Source organism: Theropithecus gelada, chromosome 7a (assembly GCF_003255815.1).
Source record: "Theropithecus gelada isolate Dixy chromosome 7a, Tgel_1.0, whole genome shotgun sequence".
Classification (NCBI taxonomy): domain Eukaryota; kingdom Metazoa; phylum Chordata; class Mammalia; order Primates; family Cercopithecidae; genus Theropithecus; species Theropithecus gelada.
The window spans coordinates 26,061,730-26,082,205 of record NC_037674.1 but is presented as its reverse complement, the minus strand read 5'-3'; the positions used below and the strand labels follow the sequence as shown (position 1 = coordinate 26,082,205).

At 41.4% G+C, this 20,476-nt stretch overlaps 1 protein-coding gene across 2 annotated transcripts in view; it reads left to right on the top strand.

Annotated features, from left to right (window-relative positions):
- SPPL2A (signal peptide peptidase like 2A) overlaps positions 1 to 20,476 on the top strand; it is a 60,082-nt gene that overhangs the window by 5,948 nt on the left and 33,658 nt on the right. For both annotated transcript variants that reach the window (XM_025390483.1, XM_025390484.1), the window contains exons 2-5: positions 13,327 to 13,437; positions 14,216 to 14,398; positions 14,900 to 14,989; positions 15,471 to 15,604. In XM_025390483.1, coding sequence (XP_025246268.1) covers positions 13,327 to 13,437; positions 14,216 to 14,398; positions 14,900 to 14,989; positions 15,471 to 15,604 — 518 coding nt within the window. The remainder of the gene's footprint in view (positions 1 to 13,326; positions 13,438 to 14,215; positions 14,399 to 14,899; positions 14,990 to 15,470; positions 15,605 to 20,476) is intronic.

The following is a 20,476-nucleotide window of genomic DNA, read 5'->3' as shown; positions in this document are numbered from 1 at the left end:
CAAAAAAAAAAAAAAAAAAAAAAAAAAAACAAAAAAAAAACTTTCAGGTTCTTCAAAATTTTTGTTTTACGTTGCCTCTGAGCTGTCTGTGATTTCTACATCTCATTGGCTCCTTTCTAAGTCACTGATGGCTATATGTCTCTTTCCCAAAATACAACACCTATAATCTCCTTTGAAACTCAAAAAAATCCTGAGAAGGTTCAGGAAAATTATGACTTATCCTAGATCATATAGAAAGTAATGAAAAATAGGACTAGAACCAAGGTCTTTTGGTATTTTCCCACTAAATTATGCAGTAATATTTTTTCTTATTAATATAAATGTTATATATATTTATATTATATATAATATATAGAACATAAACATGTTATATTAATATAAATATATATACATATATGTATGTATACATATAACATTTATATTAATATAACATGTTATATATATAATATTATAACATGTTATATATATAGTAATACGGAGTCTCGCTGTGTCGCCCAGGCTGGAATGCAGTGGCGTGATCTCGGCTCACTGCAAGCTCCACCTCCCGGGTTCACGCCATTCTCCTGCCTCAGCCTCCTGAGTAGCTGGGACTACAGGCACCTGCCACCACGCCTGGCTAATTTTTTGTATTTTTAGTAGAGATGGGGTTTCACCATGTTAGCCAGGATGGTCTCGATCTCCTGACCTCGTGATCTGCCCGCCTCGGCCTCCCAAAGCGCCGGCATTACAGGAGCCGCTGCACCCGGCCTGTTATATAGGTTTTAATAGAGACAGAATCTTGTTATGTTGCCCAGGCTAGTCTCAAATTCCAGGGCTCAAACAGTCCTCCTATCTCAGCCTCTCAAAGTGCTAGAATTACAGGTATGAGCCACTGTACCCAGCTAATAATTTTTTTCTGAATCAAAAATAGGGTATAAGACTAAGATAAATTTGTGAACTTTATCTATAAGAAAAGGCTTAAAAATAGGAAAAGTTGGCCAGGCACAGTGGCTCATGCCTGTAATACCAGCACTTCGGGAGGCTGAGGCAGGAGGATTGCTTGAGGCCAGAAGTTTGAGACCAGGCTGGGCAGTATAGTAGTCAGACCCCATCTTTTAAAAAACTTTATAAATTAGCTGGGTGCAGTGGCTTGTGCCTGTAGTCTCAGCTACTCAGGAGGGTGAGGTGAGTCACCCAGGAGTTGAAGGCAGCAGTGAGCTGTGACCATGCCACTGTTCTGTAGCTTGGGTGACAGAGTGAGATCCTGTCAATAGATAGATAGATATGCTTATTATATATTTGATCAGTTGTTTAAAATCACCTGAAATTTGGTCTGTTTATGAAAATCCAGACCATAAAGTCTCCAAATATAGGTCCTTCCCTCAAGATAGTAAAATTTTTTTTTTAAGTTGATTGTTTTTAGGTCAGAGTTTGCCCAACTTTACCATGCCCTATGGTCTTAAATCGGTTCTGACTTAAGCATTTATATTACTTGCCTGGCCTTGTAGGCATTTGAGTTTGTAAATTCTAATGTGAATCAGACATTTTGGCTGCGCGGTGGCTCACGCCTGTAATCCCAGCACTTTGGGAGGCCAAGGCGGGCAGATCACAAGGTCAGGAGATCAAGACCATCCTGGCTAACACGGTGAAACCCCGTCTCTACTAAAAATACAAAAAAGTTGGCCAGACGTGGTGGTGGGTGCCTGCTGTAGTCCCAGCTACTCTGGAGGCTGAGGCAGGAGAATGGTGTGAACCTGGGAGGCAGAGCTTGCAGTGAGCCGAGATCTTGCCACTGCACTCCAGCCTGGGCGACACAGCGAGACTCTGTCTCAAAAAAATAAAAAATGAAAAACAGACAAAAATTAGCTGGACATGATGGCGCATGCCTGTGGTCCCAGCTACTTGGGAGGCTGAGGCAGGAGAACCACTTGAACTCGGGAGGTGGAGGTTGCAGTGAGCCGAGATCACTCGCCACTGCACTCTAGCCTGACAACAGGGCGAGACTCCGTCTCAAAAAAAAAAAAAAATCATAAATTCCATAAAGGTTGAGATATTAAGTAGGAAGATTATTTAGAGAAAACCAGAAAGAAGGCTGGATCTAGGTAACAAGTGGAGTATAAGCCCCATGAAGCAGGAACCCTACCTAACTCATTCTCTGCTGTCTCCCCTAACATCTCATAGATTGCAGAGTATTGAATGAATGAATGAATGAATGAAGAATGAATAGCTGCCTTGTCTTCTCCCCACACCCTGCTATGTTACCAGATTGTCCAGACGGAAGGAATGATCCTGTTCCTGCTTTTCCCATGGCCCACAGACAACTTGATTCCCTGTAAATCCCTATTTGATGTCCTAGCTCCCACTTCGTCACTATTTAATTACTCATAATCTCTGTAAATCTAATTGTAGTCACTTTCAGGGCATCATTTTCATTAACCTTGAATACTGGAGGTAGGAATAGAAACAATGTGTGTTGTCTTGATTATATAAGTTATTAGGGAGGAAAGAGTGAATGATCAGAAAGTTTTTTAGGCCTGACTTTGGAACATGTGTCCTTCAGACAATCCCAACTCCACCTTTCCTGCAGGGGCTCCTTTCAATTCTTTTATTGTGTTGCTGTTGACTTAAAACTGACACCTGTGTGAAAGAGAAAGGTATTTGTAAAGAAAGGGATATCTCTTACGTTGCTATGATGTAAGGGCAGGTGGCTGTTGCTCCTTCGAATTTACCAGTGATTACATTGTAACTTTATATATTCCAGTTTATGAATATAGATATTTAAAAATTGCTAGTCCTCATTCTAAGTAAATTGTTTATTAACAACATTTGTCCCCCAAGCCCTCCACCGTTTGGTATCTAAAAATAGAAGCATGCATAGTTTAATTTGTACATTTTATTTATTTATGAGATGGAGTTTCGCTCTTGTTGCCCAGGCTGGAGTGCAATGGCACGATCTCAGCTCACTGCAACCTCTGCCTCCCGGGTTCAAGCAACTCTCCTGCCTCAGCCTCCCAGGTAGCTAGGATTACAGGCATGCGCCACCACGCCTGGCTAATTTTGTATTTTTAGTAGAGATGGGGTTTCTCCATGTTGGTGAAGCTGGTCTCGAACTCCCGACCTCAGGTGATCTGCCTGCCTCAGCCTCTCAAAGAGCTGGGATTACAAGCGTGAGCCTCTGCGCCTGGCCAATTTGTACGTTTTATAAAGAAAGATTACAAAGGGGTTAATTGGAGAGAGAGAGTTATAGTCACATTCACATATTGTCCCTTTAAATTGAAGACAAGTATATCTAATGGAAAACAACACAAATAACATGAACCAGGTTTAACTTACAGACTGTGTAGGGGAGTGTTGAAACTGGAACCCAGTGATGCAGCTACTGAAGAATTTTGAATAAACTCATGAGAGGAATGGGAGAACTGCTCGCCCAAACACAAATGTCTGTGCCATCAGACTGCAGATGCATTGTAACTATAATCTCTTGAGAAAACTCCTAAGAGGACCCCTGTACTGTCTGGAAGACTAGTGAGTTTCACTACTATTCATAATAAAGTCTATAACCATGTACTCGACCAACATCAGAGCACCTGAAAATTTGTTAGAAATGCATAATCATGCCAGGAATAGGTGCAAATAACTGCTGGATTTTGTTTGTTTGTTTTTTGTTTTTTGACGGAGTCTCCTCACACTTTCACCCTGGCTGGAGTGCAGTGCTGTGATCTTGGCTCACTGCAACCTCTGCCTCCCGGGTTCAAGTGATTCTTCTGCCTCAGCCTCCTGAGTAGCTGGGACTACAGGCACACACCACCACCCCCAGCTAATTTTTGTATTTTTAGTAGAGACGGGGTTTCACCATATTGGTCAGGCTGGTCTCGAACTCCCAACCTCAGGTGATCCCCCCCCACCTCGGCCTCCCAAAGTGCTGGGATTATAGGTGTGAGCCACCGCACCAGCTAGAGTTGTCCTTTTTTAGATTTTCAAAATCTTTTGACACTTGTCATACCAAAAGCTATTTAGTAGAAAAATGATCAAAGGAATAGGCAACATTAAGATAGATTTAAACATTAAAATTCTTTTTTTTTTTTTTTGAGATGGAGTCTTGCTCTGTCGCCCAGGCTGGAATGCAGTGGCACAATCTCGGCTCATTGCAAGTTCTTCCTCCTGGGTTTATGCCATTCTCTTGCCTCAGCCTGCTGTGTAGCTAGGACTACAGGCATCTGCCACTACACCCAGCTAATTTTTTGTATTTTTAGTAGAGATAGAGTTTCACCATGTTAGCCAGGATGGTCTTGATCTCCTGACCTCGTGATCCGCCCGTCTCGGCCCCCCAAAGTGCTGGGATTACGGTTGTGAGCCACTGCGCCTGGCCTTTTTTTTTTTTTTTTTTTTTTTTTAATTGAGACAGAGTTTCACTCTGTCACCCAGGCTGGGATGCAGTGGCTCAATCTCGGCTCACTGCAACCTCCACAGCCTGGGTTCAAGCAATTCTCAGGCCTCAGCTTCCCGAGTAGCTGGGATTATAGGCGCCCGCCACCATGTCTGGCTAATTTTTGTATTTTTAGTAGAGACGGAGTTTCACCATGTTGGCCAGGCTGGAAACATTAAAATTCTTTAATTTGAAAAGAAAATAGTAGGGAATATGATTGAAGTCAGTTGATCTGGACAAAGTAAATTAAAATTGTTCATGAGATCCTAGAATACCATAACAGGCACCTCATAAAGTCAGAGAAAAAGGAAGCAGAACGTAATAGTATGGGCTAGTAGACTTTCTTCCCTTGTGTGTAAGGATCAAATAAGATGCTGAATATAAAGGTGCCGTCGTGACATTCATTGGGTGGCCCTGGAGGACACTCGATTCCAGGACCAGTCTGAAGGAACTGGCCTGTAAAAGGAAGATGAGGGGTGAGCAGTATGGAGTAGTTGTCATAGGCAAAGGAGTTCCATGAGCTCCAGAGTCCTAGAATTGGGGGTATTTAGAAGAGTATAGGGAAAGGATTTAAGATGTGAGAGGAACTGATTGATTATTAGAGGAATTTGAGAAGTGGTAGGAAACCCATGCCAGTATTGTAGAAGGGAAGGAGTTAACAGCTAATGCAGAGAAATATGTGATCATTATGAAAACTGGAGTGTGATGGTTGAGCACTGAGAATGAGGTGCTTGGGGATCTAGCTGTGTGAAGGGACTTGAAGTGAGAGCAGAGTTGAAAGACTGCTGATCTCGGTTTTAGAGAGCTCAGTTCTAGTCCTGAGACTGACCTCATCCTTTTGATCATTTTGGATCTGTTTCATATATAAGATGAAGAGACTAGATTATGTTATTTCTAAATCCCTTCTACCTCTTAAATGATGTTTTTCAATTGATGTGGGGTCTGGTTATGTTGCCCAGACTCGTCTCAAACTCCTGGCCTCAAGTGATCCTCCCACCTCAGCTTCCTAGTGTGCTGGGATTCCAGGTGTGAGCCACCATGCCCAGCCTCTTTTAGCTCTTGATATTAAACTTTTTACTAAAAGAAGTTTTTTTGAGGTTTTAATAAAGTCACAGAAGACCAGACCACAGTTGATTACAAAGGAAAATTCAGACATTGTGGAGCATGTCTCTAACTCGGAAGGTGAAAAGGAAGGGTCTTTGTCAAATGATCAAATACTAGCATGAGTGGATCACCTAATTTGGCACTTGTAATGTTCAAACAGACTCTGATTTTCTTTTTTTTTAATTTGAGACAGAGTCTCACTCTGTCAGGCTGGAGTGCAGTGGCGCGATCTCGGCTCACTGCAAGCTCCGCCTCCCAAGTTCACACCATTCTCCTGCCTCAGCCTCCCGAGTAAGTAGGACTACAGGCGCCCGCCACCACGCCCGGCTAATTTTTTTGTAGTTTTAGTAGTGACGGGGTTTCACCATGTTAGCCAGGATGGTCTCTATCTCCTGACCTCGTGATCCGCCTGCCTCAGCCTCCCAAAGTACAGGCGTGAGCCACCACACCCGGCCCAGACCCTGACTTTCAAGCCCATTTTCTGTATGCTTCCCAACTTAATTGACACAGCACTGGGGTTTCCACTGTTCTGTTCTTTTATAGCCTTGTTACTCAAGGTGTGGTCCATTGACCAGCAGCATCAGCATCACCTAGGAGCTTATTAGAAATGCAGAATATCAGGGCAAGCATGGTGGCTCATACCCTGTAATCCCAGCACTTTGAGAGACTGAGGTGGGAGGATCACTTGAGGCCAGGAGTTTGAGACCAGCCTGAGTACCATGGCGAGATCTTGTCTCCTATAAGTACTGCTCCTATAGCAGTGGTTCTCAAACTTTAACTGATATCAGAATCTCCAGAAGGGCTTGTTAAAACATAAATTGGCCAAAACTTCTGATTCAGTAGGTCTGGAATGGGGCCCAATAATTTGCTCTTTTCTTTTTTTCTTTTTCTTTTTTTGAAACAGGGTCTCCTATCACCTAGGCCCTAGGCTGGAGTGCAGTGGCATGGTCATGGGTCCTGCGGCCTCAACCTCCAAGGCTCAAGGAATCCTTTCAGCCTCTGGAGTAGCTGGGACTATAGGTACACAGCCCTATGCCAAGCTAATTTTTAATTTTTTTGTAGAAACGAGATCTCTCCATATTGCCCAGACTGGTCTCGAACTCCTGGCCTCAAGTGGCCCTCTGGCATTGGCCTCCCAAAGTGCTGGGGTTGCAGGCGTGAGCCACCATGCCCTTCCAAATTTGTTTTTTTGTTTGTTTGTTTGTTTTGTTTTGTTTTTTGAGACGGAGTCTCGCTCTGTTGCCCAGGCTGGAGTGCAGTGGCCGGATCTCAGCTCACTGCAAGCTCCGCCTCCCGGGTTCACGCCATTCTCCTGCCTCAGCCTCCCGAGTAGCTAGGACTACAGGCGCCCGCCACCTCGTCCGGCTAGTTTTTTGTATTTTTTTTTTTTTTTTTTTTGGGGGGGGGTTCTCCCTTTTCCCCCAGGCCGGAGGCGGGCGGGGTGGCCGGCGCCTGTAGTCCCAGCTAGGTTTTTTTTGTATTTTTTAGTAGAGACGGGGTTTCACCGTGTTAACCAGGATGGTCTCGATCTCCTGACCTCATGATCCGCCCGTCTTGGCCTCCCAAAGTGCTGGGATTACAGGCTTGAGCCACCGCGCCCGGCGTTTTTTGTATTTTTTAGTAGAGACGGGGTTTCACCGTGTTAGCCAGGATGGTCTCGATCTCCTGACCTCGTGATCTGCCCATCTTGGCCTCCCAAAGTACTGGGATTACAGGCTTGAGCCACCACACCCGGCCTTGTTTTGTTTTTTTGAGACAGAGTCTTGTTTTGTCGCCCAAGCTGGAATGCAGTGGTGCGACCTCAGCTCACTGCAACCTCCACCTCCCAGGTTCAAGCAATTCTCCTGCCTCAGCCTCTTGAGTAGCTGGGACTACAGGCATGTGCCACCATGCTCGGCTAATTTGTTTTTTTTTAGTAGAGATGGAGTTTCACCTTCTTAGCCACGATGGTTTCGATCTCCTTATCTCGTGATCCTCCTGCCTAGGCCTCCCAAAGTGCTGGAATTACAGGTGTGAGCCACCATGCCCGGCCCCAAATTTGTGTTTTGTTGTTGTTTTTGTTTTGTTTTCATTTCTGTTTTTTGAGATGTAGTTTCACTCTTGTTGCTCAGGCTGGAGTTTAATGGCTCGATCTCGGCTAGATCAGTGGCTCCCGGGTTCAAGTGATTCTTCTGCCTCAGCTTCCCAAGTAACTGGGATTACAGGCATGGGCCACCATGCCTGGCTAATTTTGTATTTTTAGTAGAGACGGGGTGTCTCCGTGTTGGTCAGGCTGGTCTCGAACACCCAACCTCAGTTGATCCGCCTGCCTCAGCCTCCCAAAGTGCTGGGATTACAGGCGTGAGCCATCACACCTGGCCAATTTGCGTTTTTAATACCTTAAGAACTATTTAAGTTTTTGCTAGGAAGTCTTTGACTTTAATTATGTCCTGCTCATGATTATCTGTTTCAAGTTTGCTTTTAATCTCCCCAGTAAGACTATCTTGTTTTGTGTTATTTTTTCAATAGCTTTATTGATGTATAATTTGCATACCAAACAATTCACCTATTTAAAATGTATAAGTCAATAATATTTAGTATATTCACAGATACGTGCAACTATCACCACAGCCAATTTTATAACATTTTCTTTCTTTTTTTTTTTGAGACGGGGTCTCGCTCTATCGCCCAGGCTGGAGTGCAGTGGCACGATGTCGGCTCACTGCAAACTCCACCTCCCGGGTTCACGCCATTCTCCTGGCTCAATTTTTTGTATTTTTAGTAGAGATGGGGTTTCACCGTGTTAGCCAGGATGGTCTCGATCTCCTGACCTTGTGATCCACCCGCCTCGGCCTCCCAAAGTGCTGGGATTACAGGCGTGAGCCACCGCGCCCAGCCTAACATTTTCATCATCAGAAAAAGAAAATAGGTAGAGCACTGAGGAATTTTAGGGCAGTGAAACTATGTAGTACAATGCTGTAATGATGGATATGTGTTGTTGTACACTTATCAAAACCCACAGGATGTACAACACCAAGAATGAACCCTAATGTAAACTTTGGGCTTTGGATGATAACGATGTGTCAACGGAGGTTCATCAGCTGTAACAACCACTCTGCTGTGGGGTGTTGATAGTGGGAGAGGCTACACGTGTGTAGGATAAGAGGCTATATGGAAACTCTGTATTCTCTGCTCTCTTTTGCTGTGAACCTAAAACTGCTCTAAAATAAAGTCTTTTAAGAAAGAAAGAAGTCCGGGCACGGTGGCTCGTGCCTGTAATCCCAGCACTTTGGGAGGCCAAGACGGGCGGATCGTCTGAGGTCAGGAGTTTGAGACCAACCTGGCCAACATGTTGAAACCCCGTCTGTACTAAAAATACAAAAATTAGCCAGGCGTGGTGGTGGGTGCCTGTAATCCCAGCTACTTAGGAGGCTGAGGCAGGAGAATCACTTGAATCCAGGAGGTGGAGATTGCCCTAAGCTGAGATCCTGCCACTGCACTCCAGCCTGGGCTTCAGAGTGAGACTCTGTCTCAAAAAAAAAAAAAGAAAGAAAGAAACTCTATATCCTTTAGCTGTACCCCTTATCTCCACATCTCACCAGGACCCAGGTAACCACTAATCTTCCAACCATTAATCTTTTGTATTTCGATTACATTGCGTAAGTACTTGGCAAGGTGCTAGATATATTTATTAAGAGATTCATATGTATAAACAATTGCATCATCTAACTTAATCTCTATTATAAATGTGAGGTCTGAGTGTTTATTGTTATCTTAAAGCTGAGGATATTGAAACTTAAGATAGATTAAATAACTTGTAACATAACCAGTAAATGATGAAACTAGCATTGTATCCTTGTACTATCATTTCAAAACTCATGCTCTTAACCTTTGTACCATAATATCTATTGTAGTAAACTGAATTTTCCAAGCTATGCAATATCTGTGAGAAACTTTACTAAGATATTTAAAATGTAATGGAAAGGCTTAACTTGTTTGGGCATGCTGTCTCCCTCACAAAATTTGCTGCATGTTCTTTTCTTTTAATAACCTCTTTATGTATCTCTCCACATTTTTCCTCAAGCTCATATAAATGTACAGATACATTGTAGGGGCTTCTTGGGTCATTATATAAAAATAGGATTATACTCTAAATATCACACTAAAACTTGCTTTTCTTACTATGGACATCTTCTGTTTCTAGAAATAGATCTAGCTCTGTTTTGAGTAGCTGTGTACTGTGCATATCATAATGTAACAGTTATCTTACTGGTGGAAGTTGGGTTTTTTTGCTATTACGTACAATATTGCAGTTAATATCCTTATACATTTATCTTTGTGCTTTTACATACTATATCTGTAGATATGAATCAGAGGATTCTATGTATTACAACTTTTGATAGATGCTGCTCATTATTTATTAAAAAGGTTATACCACTTGAGCAGCAGCATGCACAGTTAAGACCCAGATCCTGATCTGGGTACGTTTCCTCTCCACCAGGAGCTTAATGGAATGGCTGGATCCAGATGTATAGCAGCAGATAAAGGACAAGGTCAGCCTAGGATACCTTGTGTCAAAAAAAAAAAAAAAACAAGAAGTCCTCAAAGACAAATGGAGTCTTGTTTTTTGTTTTTTGTTTTTTTGGTTTTCAGATGGAGTCTCGCTGTGTCGCCCAGACTGGAGTGCTGTGGCGCGATCTTGGCTCACTGCAACCTCCACCTCCCAGGTTCAAGCGATTTTCCTGCCTCAGCCTCCTGAGTAGCTAGGATTACAGGCACCCACTACCACACCCAGCTAATTTTTGTATTTTTAGTAGAGACAGGGTTTCACCATGTTGATCAGGATGGTCTCAAACTCCTGACCTCAGGTGATCCACCCGCCTCAGCCTCCTGAAATGCTGGGATGACAAGCATGAGCCACTGCGCCCAGTCTAATTTTTGTATTTTTAGTAGAGACAGGGTTTTGCCATATCAGCCAGGCTGGTCTTGCACTCCTGACCTCAGGTGATCAACCTGCCTCAGCCTCCCAAAGTGCTAGGATTACAGGCCTGAGTCTTGTATAAAGGATACAAAGAGCCAGCTAGAAGAGGCTCTGAATGACCAAATTTGGAACAATTTGAATATCAAACAAACCATTGTAATTATACCACACTGAAATTTTTTAAAAATTAGTGCATCTCTACTGATACTAAAAGATGGTAGGGGAGAAAGTAAAGCTCTTTTAAAAAGAAGGATATGGCTGGGTGTGGTGGCTCACGCCTGTTATCCCAGCACTTTGGGAGGCTGAGGTGGTTGCATCACCGGAGGTCAGGAGTTTGAGACCAGCCTGGCCAGCATGACGAAACCCCGTCTCTACTAAAAATACAAAAAATTAGCTGGGCGTGGTGGCAGGCACCTGTTATCCTAGCTACTCGGGAGGCTGAAGCAGGAGAATCGCTTGAACCTGGGAGGTGGAGGTTGCAGTGAGCTGAGATAATGCCATTGCACTCCAGCCTGGGCAACAAGAGCGAAACTCTGTCTCAAAAAAAAAAAAAAAAAAAAAAGATACTAGCCATTAAGGGTAGAAGGAATGACAATATTTTAAAAATTCACCATTTTGTAATCCCCAGTATGATATGGGAAATTAAATTTAGGCAAGGATCATCATGGAGGCGAATATCCTGGTGAGAAGCTGTTGGGCTGTTCACATGGTGCCATAGATTACTTACTCATCAAACATAAAGGGAAAAACATGTCTTTACACTAGAGAAATCCTACAGTTACCACCTTAACCAGATCGTCAAAGTCAGCATCACTAGTGCAGGAAATCATGATGTTAATGTTTTATTTTGTTGGATGCAGTAAGAAGTACCGAATTCACTTATGAAGCATTCTTTCCAAAAATGTTTAAACAACCTTCATGTTTATCTGCAGGATTACCTTCTTTAGTTAGAATTGTAAATTATTCCCCGTCTCTACTAAAAAATACAAAAAATTAGCCGAGTGTGGTGGCAGGCGCCTGTAGTCCCAGCTACTCGGGAGGCCGACGCAGGAGAATGACGTCAACCTGGGAGGCGGAGCTTGCAGTGAGCCGAGATCGCGCCACTGCACTCCAGCCTGGGTGACAGAGCGAGACTCTGTCTCAAAAGAAAAAAAAAAGAAAAAAAAAAAATTGTAAATTATTTTACTATATGACCTTAGGTAGGTTATGTTAGTGACTTGTCTGAGTCTCAGAGCCCTTCTTTGTAAAACAGTGACACTGAATCAGAAAAAACGTATGAAAGTAACCTAGCATGTAGTTTGTTATATCATAAGAATGTAACACTAGTTCAGCTCTGCTGTCAGAATCCATTCATAGCCATCAAGTATATAGCTGAATGAAAACTACATTTCTCTTTTTCACATCTTACTTCCTTACCTAATTCGATGTAATTTGATGGCATGCTTTATGAATTCTCTATACTTGCTTAGATCCATAAGCTATGAAGCCCCAAGTATGCCATAAACCCTCTAATCCAAAACGTTCAAGGGACATTTTAGGTAACAGAGCATGGGATTAGAATATTTCTATACTCATTAGAAATTTACGTTGACTTATATGAAACTACCAGTTTTGTAGATTAAAAATGGTGAAATATCAGCAATGTCATGTGATTCAATCTAATAATGTGCTTTAGTGGCGGAAGCTTAGTACATCATCATTTGCCAAGCATTCTTTCTTTTTCCTTCCTTATGGCTTTAGAAAAAGATTTGCTCAGAGGAGGAGAGAAGGATTTGTATTGAGCCAAGTTTTAAGGAAATTGTGATGTGAACTCTAAATCTATTGTGATGTATATTCTAAATATTTTTGGGTATTTCTTCATTTTATATTCTCCTCTCCTCCCATGTACTATAGTTACTCTTTCCAATCACGTCTTACCTCTTGGCTTTTCTTTCCAGGTAGTGGGAAATGAGACAAAGCTTTTCTTTTTCCGTACTTTAAATTCTGGATTGGTCTTTTTGAATAGGCAGTTGCAGAATTTTGAAAACATGAGCAAGAATAATTTACTTCAAGTCCCAGCTGGTTCTCTTCCAAAGATAGCACTTAGAAATGATAATGTACTTTTTTCCTTTGTACCCTAGTTCCTAGTAGAATGTGGAAGGTAAGACAGATGGATGGATTTTGAGTACATGTCATTTTATACAATATAAACAATGGCCGGGTGCGGTGGTTCACGCCTATAATCCCAGCACTTTGGGAGGTCAGGAGTTCGAGACCAGCCTGACCAACATGGTGAAACCCCGTCTCTGCCAAAAATATAAAAATTAGTTGGACGTGGTGACACGCCCCTATAGTACCAGCTACTTGGGAGGCTGAGGCAGGAGAATCGCTTGAACGTGGGAGGTGGAGGTTGCAGTGAGCCAAAATTGTGCTACTGCACTCCAGTCTGGGTGACAGAGCAAGACTCTGTCTCAAAAAAAAAAAAACAAAACACACACATATATATATATATATATATATAAACAATGAAGTAATAATTCATAGGAGATTGGAAAGTTTCCAGCTGTGAAGGGAGTACTGAAATTACATCATAGCAAGAATTCTTCCTGGAGTATGGCCCTTATAACAAGAGTCGTAATTGTTACTCCCTTCAGAAAGTGGCGTATCTTCCTTAAAGAAACTGTGCTGGGCAATTGTGTATGGTTTTAATATTCCTAACCCTCCTTTTTATTTCCTCAAACAAGAAGAAACAAATTCATGGAATACCGTCCCTCTCAAGGAAATGTGATCAACCCTGCATATAAATAGCTTTATTAAAATCCTTAGTTGTTGGCAAGCCATATCATTGCCAGTTTGAAAGTTACTGTTTGTCTTCTAGACAGCTGCTCAGGAAGCAGTCTTGCATGCGTCTGGAAATGGCACAACCAAGGACTACTGCATGCTTTATAACCCTTATTGGACAACTCTTCCAAGTACCCTAGAAAATGCAGTAAGTAAATCACAGTTACTATTCATAAACATAAAAATAGTGAAGAAGGAGGCTGGGTGCGGTGGCTCACGCCTGTAATCCCAGCAATTTAGGAGGCCGAGGTGGGCGGATCGCGAGATCAGGAGATTGAGACCATCCTGGCTAAGACGGTGAAATCCCATCTCTACTAAAAATACAAAAATTAGCCGGGTGTGGTTATGGGTGCCTGTAGTCCCAGCTACTCAGGAGGCTGAGGCAGGAGAATGGTGTGAACCCAGAAGGCGGAGCTTGCAGTGAGCTGAGATTGTGCCACTGCACTCCAGCCTGGGCGACAGAGCAATACTTCGTCTCTTTAAAAAAAAAAAAAAAAAAGTGAAGATGGCTGGGTACAATGGCTAATACCTGTAATCTTAGCACTTTGGGATGTCAAGATGGGAGGATTGTTTGAGACCAAGTGGTCAAGACCAATCTGGTCAGCATAGTGACACCCTGTCTCTATTTAAAAAGAAAAAAGAAAAAATATTGAAGAAGTGAAAATGAGTGATAATTATGTTTTATTGTGTGAAACCATTGTAATGTATAGTTGCTAATAAATAATAATTTTATTGATTTTTCTCAAGTATTTTTCTCTCTAGAAAAATAGGGAATTTTAAAATACTTAATTCTAAGCCTAAATATTTCTAATTCAAACGATATTGTCTTAAACCAATATTGATAACTGAATGCAGTATTTATAACTGAATGCATTTAGGATGAAATATGATTTTTATCATGTTAAGAAGACATTTCTTATTTTCAGACTTCCGTTAGTTTGATGAATCTGACTTCCACACCACTATGCAACCTTTCTGATATTCCTTCTGTTGGCATAAAGAGCAAAGCAGTTGTGGTTCCATGGGGAAGCTGCCATTTTTTTGAAAAAGCCAGAATTGCACAGAAAGGAGGTGCTGAAGCAATGTTAGTTGTCAATAACAGTGTCCTAGTAAGTTATAAAAACGATCATAACTTATTTTGAGTTCATGATGTGAAATTTCACAAAAATGGAATTAACATCTTTGTGTGTGGTTTAGAGGCTGAGTTTTGAATAATCTGATGGCAAGATTCTTTGTAAATAAATAATCAAGATCTCATAGGCATTTACTTGGAAAGTTTTTCAGTTTTTCTATTCCTAGAGCAGATAAGACTTTGTTAGAAACAAAAATATATATATATATTTTCATATATAGGTATATATATTCATATATAGGTATATATGTATTACACATACATAATATATATCATAAATGCTCTCTATATTATAGCATTTATCAGTTTAAGTTCATGTTAAAAGGATTCAATTTTGAGAACTTACAGAATATTAAGAAAGAATACCTGACATTTTTGTCTTATAAAGAAAGCTGTAATATTGATATTTAGTGGAATAGTATTTTATTCTATAATATATTAGTAGTAAATAAGTTTTCATAATTTTTTTTTCTTTTAGTTTCCTCCCTCAGGTAACAGATCTGAATTTCCTGATGTGAAAATACTGATTGCATTTATAAGCCACAAAGACTTTAAAGATGCAAACCAGGTAAATTAGCAATTACATATTAGATAAAGTTTATAAATACTATATCTCTTTATTTGTAATCACTGATGTTTAATTTTGAGTGCTGTATTTGCTCCATTTGCCAAGAAGCTATAAGGCCTATCAAGTTTTTCTTTGGAAAATACTCATCTCTCATTTGGCACAAAGTGTCTCAAAGCCTAAACTTTAGAAAGGATGTTTGTTTTCAGTTCTTTAAAAGTCTCTTGTCATGTCATTTATCTTAACTTTAAATTCCTGAACAAAATATGACTGTGTAGAACACTGCACTTTAGAGATTTTATAAACCAAAGCATATCATCATACTTTTGACTAGAGAATATATCATGTCATCAGACAATAATTCTAGCCTTCTTGACTGTCTTATGTATAATGTCCGTTGCAGAGTGAAATGTAGACTATTGCTGTTATGACTATAGTAGAGAAAAAAGTTATTCCTGTGTTTAACTGTTATTTTGCCTTTCAGATTCTGGGAAATAACATTACTGTGAAAATGTATTCTCCATCGTGGCCTGACTTTGATTATACTATGGTGGTTATTTTTGTAATTGCTGTGCTCACTGTGGCATTAGGTGGATACTGGAGTGGACTAGTTGAATTGTAAGTTTAATTAACTTAAGCGTTTTTGTAATCAATGGTTAAAAATTTCTGCAATCATTTTAATTATCTAACAACATAAAAATTGTATCTGCCCTCAGAATGTGATGCTAGTAAGCCCAGTCTACAGGTTTGTCCTCTTGTAGATCATTCATGTTTTCACCAGAGAGAAAAGAGTCACAGATTTCTCTAACTCTTCCACTGTCAGAGGAACACTGACATCACATCAGAGACTCTTTTAAGTTAAAATGTTTAATTCTGTCTCCCAGGAAGGGTCATGGGAGATATCCTAATATGCCTATTGATTTAGATTGGAAGAAAATAAGCAAGAGAAAGTAGGGAGTTTCTCAGCTCCTCCTGGGCTGAGTCATTACAGTGTGGCCTCATCGTTCTGTTTAATGCTTTAGGAATTCTAAGGATGTTAGTAATGTCCACCTTTTTTCTTCACTTAGTCAAGATTTATTTCAAGGCTTGAAAACATTCAGGCCAACTAAAATGGTACTACTGTCACTTTTTTTTTTTTTAGCAAATTCTATTTAATTTCCTTTTTCTTTCTTTCTTGCTTTAATTGTACTTTAAGTTCTAGGGTACATGTGCACAACATGCAGGTTTGTCACATATGTATACATGTGCCATGTTGGTGTGCTGCACCCATTAACTCATCATTTACATTAGGTATATCTGCTAATGCTATCCCTCCCCACTCCCCCCACTGTCACTTTTTATAATACATAAATAGGCCAGGCGCGGTGGCTCACGCCTGTCATCCCAACACTTTGGGAGGCCGAGGAGGGCAGATCACCTGAGGTCAGGAGTTTGAGACAAGCCTGGCCAACATGGTGAAACCCTGTCTCTACAAAAAATACAAAAATTACCTGGGTGCAGTGGTGTGCGCCTATAATCCAGCTACTTGGGAGGCTGAGGCAGGAGAATCGCTTGAACCCAGGAGGCGGAGGTTGCAATGAGCCGAGATTGCGCCATTGCATTCCAGCCTAGGCGACAAGAGTAAGACTACGTCTCAAAAACGAACAAACAAACAAACAAAAAATAAATAATATAAAACTTTGAAAAATGTAGACACGGTTAAATAACCGCTGTACACCACACTATTCAATTCTCAAAAGCAATGGCTATTTAGCAAACTGTAAGGTAACAGTAAAATATCAGAGAACTTTTATACATTTAGAGAACATAATTAGCAGCAAGCTAGTCAGACAAAACAAACACAAATGTTGTTACATTTTCCTTTTTTTTTTGATACAAAGTCTCACTCTGTTGCCAGGCTGGAGTACAGTGGTGCTATCTTGGCTCACTGAAAACTCCACCTCCAGGGTTCAAGTGATTCTCCTGCCTCAGCCTCCCGGACTACAGGCCGTACCACCATGCCCAGCTAATTTTTGTATTTTTAGTAGAGATGGCATTTCACCATGTTGGCCAAGATGGTCTTGATCTCTTGACCTCATGATCTGCCCGCCTTGGCCTCCCAAAGTGCTGGGATTACAAGCATGAACCACCGTGCCTGGCCTCCATGTTTGTTTTTAATTTTGCTTTATAAAGCCACTGATAAATTGAGACATCTCTCAAGTATAGGATTTCTCACATTAAAAATTGTATATTTATATATATATCTTTTAGAGATGGAGTCTTATTCTGTTACGTAGGCTGGAGTGCAGTGGCATGATCTCAGCTCACTGCAACCTCTGCCTCCCAGATTCAAGTGCTTCCCCTGCCTCACCCTCTTTAGTTGCTGGGATTACAGGTGCCTGCCACCATGCCTGGCTAGTTTTTGTATTTTTAGTAGAGATGAGTTTTTACCATGTTGGCCAGGCAGGTCTTGAACTCCTGACCTCAGGTGATCTGCCCACCTCAGCCTCCCAAAGTGCTGGGATTACAGGTGTGAGCCACCAGGCTCAGCCTAAAAATTGTATTTTCTAGCCTTGGAAACATAGCAAGACCTCATCTCTTCTAAAAATAAAAAAATTAGCCTGGTGTAGTGGCACACGCCTCTAGCCCCAGCTACTCAGGAGGTGGAGGTGAGAGGATTGCTGGAGCCCAGCAGTTTCAGGTTACAGGGAGCTGTGATTGTGCCACTGCACTCCAAGCTGGGCAACAGAGTGAGAGCCTACTCAAAAAAAAAAGGCCAGCTGCAGTGACTCATTTTTGGGAGGTCGAGGTGGGCCGTTCACTTGAGCCCAGGAGTTCAAGACCAGCCTGGGCAACATGGTGAAACCCCATCTTGGCCGGGTGCAGTGGCTCACACCTGTAATCGTAGCTCTTTCGGAGGCCGACGCGGGCAGATCACCTGAGGTCAGGAGTTCGAGATCAGCCTGGCCCACATGGCGAAACCCCATCTCTACTAAAAATACAAAAATTAACCAGGTGTGGTGGCGTGCACCTGTAGTCCCAGCTACTCAGGAACCTAAAGCAGGAGAATCACTTGAACCCAGGAGGTGAAGGTTGCAGTGAGCCAAGATTATCCCATTGCACTCCAGCCTGGGTGACAGAGCGAAACTCCATCTCAAAACAAAACAAAACCCATCTCTACAAAAAAATAAAAAATAAAAATTATACTTTCTAAATATTTTTATTGAAAGAAATGAAAAAGCGGCAAACTGCATTGTTTGCCGTAAACTCATACACCAAAAAGTAAAATGCAATCCAACTGAATCTGTTTATGCTTCCCTTTTCTCCAACAACAGCTTTAAATGTTTGCTGTATACTTTATAAATTTTATTAAAATCAGTTCTAATTAATTTATGCAGATTAGGGGAAATGATTTATAATTAATTATCCTTAAAATTACCTGCTACAAACTTCTAACCCTACTGCCCCCATAGCCAGCACATCTGCTGCTAAAAAGTGAACAATGATTCAATGTACTATTTGTGGGGGCCCAAAGCATCTGTAGTCTTGATTTCCTGAATACCCAAAGATTTCAACTTTCTGCCACTTTAAACAAAAAGACTCAAATGGCCAAAATTATACAGTGAGAGGAAAAATCTATAGCATGAAGATCAACTAAAACTTTAAAGCATGTCCATATTTTCATTTAAATACAGAAATTTCAAATATACACAAAATTTGGATTTTCCTATTTAGTAGTAACCTTAACTCGGTCTCCCTACAGTTTTGTACTCTTGGCTCTAAATTAAAATGAGCAATATACATAGAAGAGTCAATATATATTCATAACTCTCAATGAAAAAAATGTGCCCAGAGCATATTATTTCACGTATGAAGGGCAAAATATATTTGCCTTGTGAATTGATCTATAGCTTCCATTTAAAAGGTCTTATCTGGGCCGGGCATGGTGGCTCACGCCTGTAATCCCAGCACTTTGGGAGGCCGAGGCAGGTGGAGCACAAGGTCAGGAGATCGAGACCACGGTGAAACCCCGTCTCTACTAAAAATAAAAAAAATTAGCTGGGGGCTGTGGCGGGTGCCTGTAGTCCCAGCTACTCAGGAGGCTGAGGCAGGAGAATGGCATGAACCCTTGCAGTGAGCCGGGATTGCGCCACTGCACTCCAGCCTGGGCGAGACTCCATCTCAAAAAAAAAAAAAAAAAGTCTTATCTGTAACTAAATGACGCTAAAGTTATTTGTAATTTCTTAAATACTAAAATTTGATTGACTTGCATCAAGAGGGAAATGTTAGAGTTTAACAAGTGTAGGTTCCTGGAGCATTGAGCTTTAAACATTTTACGTATTTGGAAAGCATGTTTCAAGATATATCAGTCACATCTTTCATATGAGTAAGCTTGTTTTTTTCCTTCTTTATTAATCTTTAATCTTTTCTTTTTGAGATGGAGCCTCACTCTGTCACCCAGGCTACAGTGCAATGGTGCGATCTTGACTCATTGCAACCTCCACCTCCCAGGTTCAAGCAATTCTCCTGCCTTAGCCTCCCAAGTAGCTGGGATTGTAGGTGTGAACCCCCACACCCCGCTAATTTTTTGTATTTTTTTTTAGTAGAGATGGGGTTTTGCCACGTTGGCCAGGTTGGTCTCAAACTCCTGACATCAGGTGATCCGCCTGCCTCGGCCTCCCAAAGTGCTGGGATTACAGATGTGAGCCACTGCGCCTGGCAATTATTAATCTTTATAACGCATAGTATGTAAGATCTCCATATCTCTAAAATCATTTTGTGTATTACTTAGGGAAACTTTAGAAATAATTTTCCAAAAGCTGCTGATTTATTAAAAATGTTTTCCTATTTATTATAGATTCTTCCTGTACTTCCATTACTATGTAATTTTTTTTGTTTTCTAGAATAGTGCTGCTCAAACTGTAAAGTGCATACACTTATCTAGAGATCTTATTAAAATACAAATTCAGGCCGGGCGTGGTGGCTCACACTTGTAATCCCAGCGCTTTGGGAGGCCAAGGCAGATAGATCTCTTGTGCCCAGGAGTTTGAGACTAGCCTGGGCAGCATAGTGAGACCCATCTCTACAAAAAAATTTAAAAATTAGTTGGGTGTGGCCGGGCGCGGTGGCTCAAGCCTGTAATCCCAGCACTTTGGGAGGCCGAGACGGGTGGATCACGAGGTCAGGAGATCGAGACCATCCTGGCGGACACGGTGAAACCCCGTCTCTACTAAAAAAAATACAAAAAAAAAAAAAAATTAGTTGGGTGTGGTGACATGAACCTATAGTCCTAGCTACTCAGGAGGCTGATGTAGGCGGACCATTTGAGCCCAGGAGTTTCAGGCTGCAGTGAGCTGTTATCATGCCACTGCACTCAAGCCCGGGCAGCAGAGCAAAATCCTCTCTCAAAAAGATAACAATAAGAATAATAAAATACAAATTCAGATTTAGTAGGTTTGGGATAGGGGCCCAGATCCTGCATTCTTTTTTTTTTTTTTTTTTTTTTTTTTG